Source organism: Lactuca virosa, chromosome 4 (assembly GCF_052849685.1).
Source record: "Lactuca virosa cultivar CGN04683 chromosome 4, Lactuca_virosa_CGN04683_v6, whole genome shotgun sequence".
NCBI classification, from domain to species: domain Eukaryota; kingdom Viridiplantae; phylum Streptophyta; class Magnoliopsida; order Asterales; family Asteraceae; genus Lactuca; species Lactuca virosa.
In genome coordinates this window covers 19,318,828-19,323,310 of record NC_136429.1, presented here as the reverse complement: position 1 = coordinate 19,323,310, position 4,483 = coordinate 19,318,828, and the positions used below count along the sequence as shown (strand labels likewise).

The following is a 4,483-nucleotide window of genomic DNA, read 5'->3' as shown; positions in this document are numbered from 1 at the left end:
TCGTGAAAAAAATATTTTTGTAAGACAGCCTCACCATCTGGTACGTAAGGCTGCAGTCGCAGAACTGTAAAGTCGGGATCAACAGAGAATACTAGAGGAGGAGGAGGGGGTGAACTGGTACCAACCTTCTTCTTTCGTCTTCGCTCATCCTTTGGTGTCGTGTGTAACTAAAACATTTTTAATTTTATTTTAATAATGCTTTACATAAAAAAAAGTTCTTTCCATCCGAAGCACATTGCTGCCCAAGCTCCAACATCCGAATCATATGATACTCTCACTCTTCAGCTTAACACGGGCCTTCAGAAAGTCTTCTAAAAATTTGATGATCTCAAGGACACCTTGTTTATAAGCCACCTTGGAGATTAACTGCTCAGGATCTTGTCTCCGATCATGACACCGCTCCCGAGTGGTGTCAGCACGCATTTCCTCCTGTCACGACTGAGGCCCTAAGTAGCCTGTCTGATGAGCATATGGCTGATGGCTTGCGTTACGCTGCTGCCCAAGTATCATCTTACTTAGTCACGGCCGCTGAACGCATCTCCGGGATGGAGACCCTCCAGTCCGATTTGGACAAGAGGGGCGTTGAATGTGAAGAATTGAAGGCCCAAGTGGCTAAGTTGGAGGCCGATAAGAGCGACATGGGGGCTAGGCAGGAGTCGGTGTTACTTGAGAGGGCGAGTTTGGTGGAGCAGGCGGTGAAACTGGGGAAATAGGTGGAGGACCTGAACGATTGTGTGGGGGTCCTGTCACTGGAGAACACCAGTCTGAGCAAGCAGGTAGCAGAGCTGGAGATTGATCTGGTGACCGAGAACGCCGCAAAGGGAGCGTTGGAGAGGGATATTTCTTGGATCCTTAGCGACGAGATCGGTCGGGTTGTGGATAGGTTGATTGAAAGTCCACAATTCCTCCAAGGCTTGGTTCTTGTGAAAGAAGCTTGTGTCGCCGCCGGTGTGGATCGGGGTAAGAAGATAGTCTGGGAGCAGGTGTTCGTCGGGGAAGTCGACCCGAATTCGGAGGAGAATGTGGCTTTCAGGACTCAAGAGATGGAAGACGCCCTAGTGACTTTCACGGAGACGGACTTTGATGGCTATCTTCGCTTGGGCGTCCTGGACGTGGCTGGACTTCGAAATCTCTGTCAGGAATCTCAGAACGAGGAGTCCTCCCCCGATGATGATAACGCTTCTGTTGGAATGTAGCTTTTGTATTTGTTCTGATGTAACCTTGTTGAACAATTTTCTCTTTTTCTTGCTTTATTTTTTGTATTTGCTGCCCCTAGGGGCAGCCTGAAAGTCCGAGAGTCTGGCAATGTTGATAATGTTTGTTTTATATTTGTGGGTATGAATGATTGCTATTACCGCACATGTATAGTTTTTTTTATATTCTTCATGTATGGCTTATGTTTGGCCATCACATGGTACTGACGCAGGGTTTGCTTACACCTCTAGTGAGATTTTTATTGCTAGTGAACTCTTTTCACTTTACTGAAGCTGGCCTTTGAGAGATTTGTTCTAATCTGCTGCTTAAAGACCCTGGGTGTAGCCAAGATCGTCATCTTAAGGCTCACCCATTTTTGTTTTTTATGTTCGTGGAAGGTTATGACCCTTCGACACTCGTGCCACATGTCCTTTAGTTGATGAACATGTTTTGGGAGGAAGGTGATGAGCCTTTCTAATATAAACTCTTTGGCTGCCTCCTTGTAACGATTTCGCTTGTGTGACGTTGGATGATTAGTCCTTGTTTTCACATGGTAAACGTACACAACCTCTTTAGATTTGAATATAAGGAGCATCTGAATTGCCCCTTTTTATTCACTCTAGCTTTACTTAGAGCAAAATATAACTGAAAATAGTAAAGTAATTTATGTTGATTACATTTACATACTAAAATGAACACACAGTGCATTAGCTAGCACTGGTGCTACCTTTAACAGCCGTTTTAGGAGTAAAAGTAGCGTAGGCTCTGCGCGTTCCACGTTCTTGGAATGACACGCCCGTAATGAGCTTCTAAGACATAGGCACCTTTTTTATGTGCTTCTACGACTTTATATGGTCCTTCCCACGTGACACTGAGTTTTCCCAATGGTTTAGCGTGGCGAGACTCATTTTTCCTTAGTACCCATTCTCCAACTTTGAAGTTCTAGGCCCAGACTTGGCGGTTGTAATAGCTCTCATTTCGTGACTTATACATTGCTTGGTGCATCTGTGTTGCTTTGCATTTCTCGTCAAGCATATCTAAGTCTTGGCGTCGCCCTTCTCATTGGCTGCCTCTTCGAAACTTTCCGTTCGCAAGGAGACAGCAAGTATTTCCAATGGGAGGACCGCTTCCGTCCCATAGGTTAGACTGAAGGGCGTTTCTCCCATGGTAGACCTTGTTGTGGTGCGATAAGACCATAACATTGTCGGGAGGTCATCCACCCAGGCGGATTTTGATCTGAGCAGCCATTTCTTTAAACCATTGACTATGGTTTTGTTGGATATCTTCGTTTGTCCGTTGGCCTGAGGATGCGCTATAGAAGTGATCTGGGGCGGTGGATTTTCTTGTCCTCACACCATTCCTTGAAGGGACTTCCTTCAAACTGAGTGTCGTTGTCACTTATGAGGATCCTAGGAGTGCCAAAGCGAGCTAAGATGTTCTTTTTCATGAACTTTATCATCTGTTTGCCAGTGACAGTGGCCAGTGGTTCCGCTTCTATCCGCTTGGTGAAATAGTCCACGACCACCAGTAAAAACTTTACTCCTCCTGGTGTCGGTGGAATTGGTCCCACTATGTCGGTCCCCCATTGGTGGAAGGGCCAGGGGCTGGTGATGCTTGTCAATGGCATGACTGGTTAATTTTGGAAGGGTGCGAATGCTTGGCATTCCTTGCATTTCTTGGTTAAGGTTGCGGCATCGTTATACACGTCCGACCAGTATACTCCAAGGCGGAGTATCTTGCATGTGAGTGTGCGAGCGACTTCATGTGCTGCCATGTTCCTAGAATGGATTTCTCCGAGAAACGCCTACCCCTCCGTCTTAGAGATGCACCTGAGCCACGGGCTTAAATATCCTCTCCGGTACAACTAATTGTCCCTTATGGCGAAATGCAGTGCTTTGATTTTGACTTTTCTGGCTTCCTGTGGATCATACGGAAGCACGCCATGGTGTAGGTAATCAACGAATGGTTTTGTCCATTCTGGAGGGTCTGATATGGTATTGACCTTCTGGTTATCAATACTCGTTTCCGGGAGTACTTCGACCAGCACTTTCTTTGTGAAATGATCGTATGAGGTAGAGGCCAGCTTGCTAAGGGCGTTTGCCCATGCACTTTTCCCCCGAGATATTTGCTTTATTGAAAAGCTTTTGAACGTGCTGGCTAGACTACGGACCGTATCTAGGTACTTCTGCATCCTAGGGTCCTTTTCCTCGTATACTCCGTTGATTTGGTTTGCGACGAGCAACGAGTCGCTGAGAGCTGCCAGTTGTTTTGCACCAACCTCCTTAGCCAGCCTTAGTCCAGCCAGGAGTGCCTCGTACTCTGCTTCGTTTTTAGATACTTGGAAGTCGAGCCGTAGTGCATAGGTGATTTCTTCACCTTTGGCGCTTTGGAGGATCAGGCCTGCGCTTGAGCCTTCTTTACTTGCTGCGCCATCGGTATACAACTTCCAAAGTTCTTTGTTGGCCTCAGGCTCGAGTGGGTCGACAGAGATTGTCGTTGGTAATCCTTTGATGGGATCTGGGAGTTCAACCAGGAAGTCAACAAGGGACTGGGCTTTAATGCTAGTTCTGGGGTGATATTGGATGTCGTGTTCGCCCAACTCTATGGCCCACTTCCCTATGCGTCCGGACTTTTCCGGTCTTAGCAGCACTTGTTTTATTGGGTAACTGGTCAGGACCTCCACCTTGTAGGCTTGAAAATACCTCCGTAGGGCGAGGACCAGTTTTCCCAAGGCCGGGTAATTTCCTTCTGGCCCTTGTAGGGCCCTACTGACGAAGTGAATGGGGATTTGCTTGCCTTCCCTTTCCACTGCTAACACAGAGGAGATAACCTCCTCAGACGCTGCTAAGTACATCTGTAGCGTCTCCCCCGGGAGCGGAGAGGCGAGATCCGAGAGTTGTTGCAGTGCGTCTTTTAATTTTTGCAAGGCCACGTCCGCTTCCGCTGTCTATTTGAATTGCTTTTTGTCTAAGCATCCTTTAAGTGTTTGATACAGAGGGAGCGCCTTTTCTGCGGATTTGGCGATGAATCTTCCAAGCGTCGTTAACCTACCGTTGATCTCCTATACTCCATTAAGGTTGTGAGGAGTTTTCGACTCGAGGAACTCTTGTATTTTGGTGGGATTGGGTAGAATCCCTTCCCTAGACACCTGATAACCAAGGAATTGTCCCTCCTCAACTCCGAAAGTTCACTTAGCTGGATTTAACTTCATATGCGCTTTGACTAGCCTTTTGAAGGTTTCTTCCACATCTTGGAGTAACATCTCTTCATCGCAGCTTTTGATTACCAT

The 4,483-nt window shown here is 46.9% G+C and overlaps 1 protein-coding gene across 1 annotated transcript; it reads right to left on the bottom strand.

Moving 5' to 3' along the window:
- Window positions 1-3,058: 3,058 nt before the first annotated feature.
- On the bottom strand, window positions 3,059-4,048 carry LOC145104168 (uncharacterized). Its single transcript, XM_079041451.1, has one exon. The coding sequence runs from the start codon at window positions 4,046-4,048 to the stop codon at window positions 3,059-3,061; it is 990 nt and encodes a 329-aa protein (XP_078897577.1).
- Between the last annotated feature and the right edge of the window lie 435 nt (window positions 4,049-4,483).

What these genes read in the sequence shown, in the direction of transcription:
- LOC145104168 (XM_079041451.1), bottom strand. Translation starts at nt 4,048, where the DNA reads ATGTACTTAGCAGCGTCTGAGGAGGTTATCTCCTCTGTGTTAGCAGTG.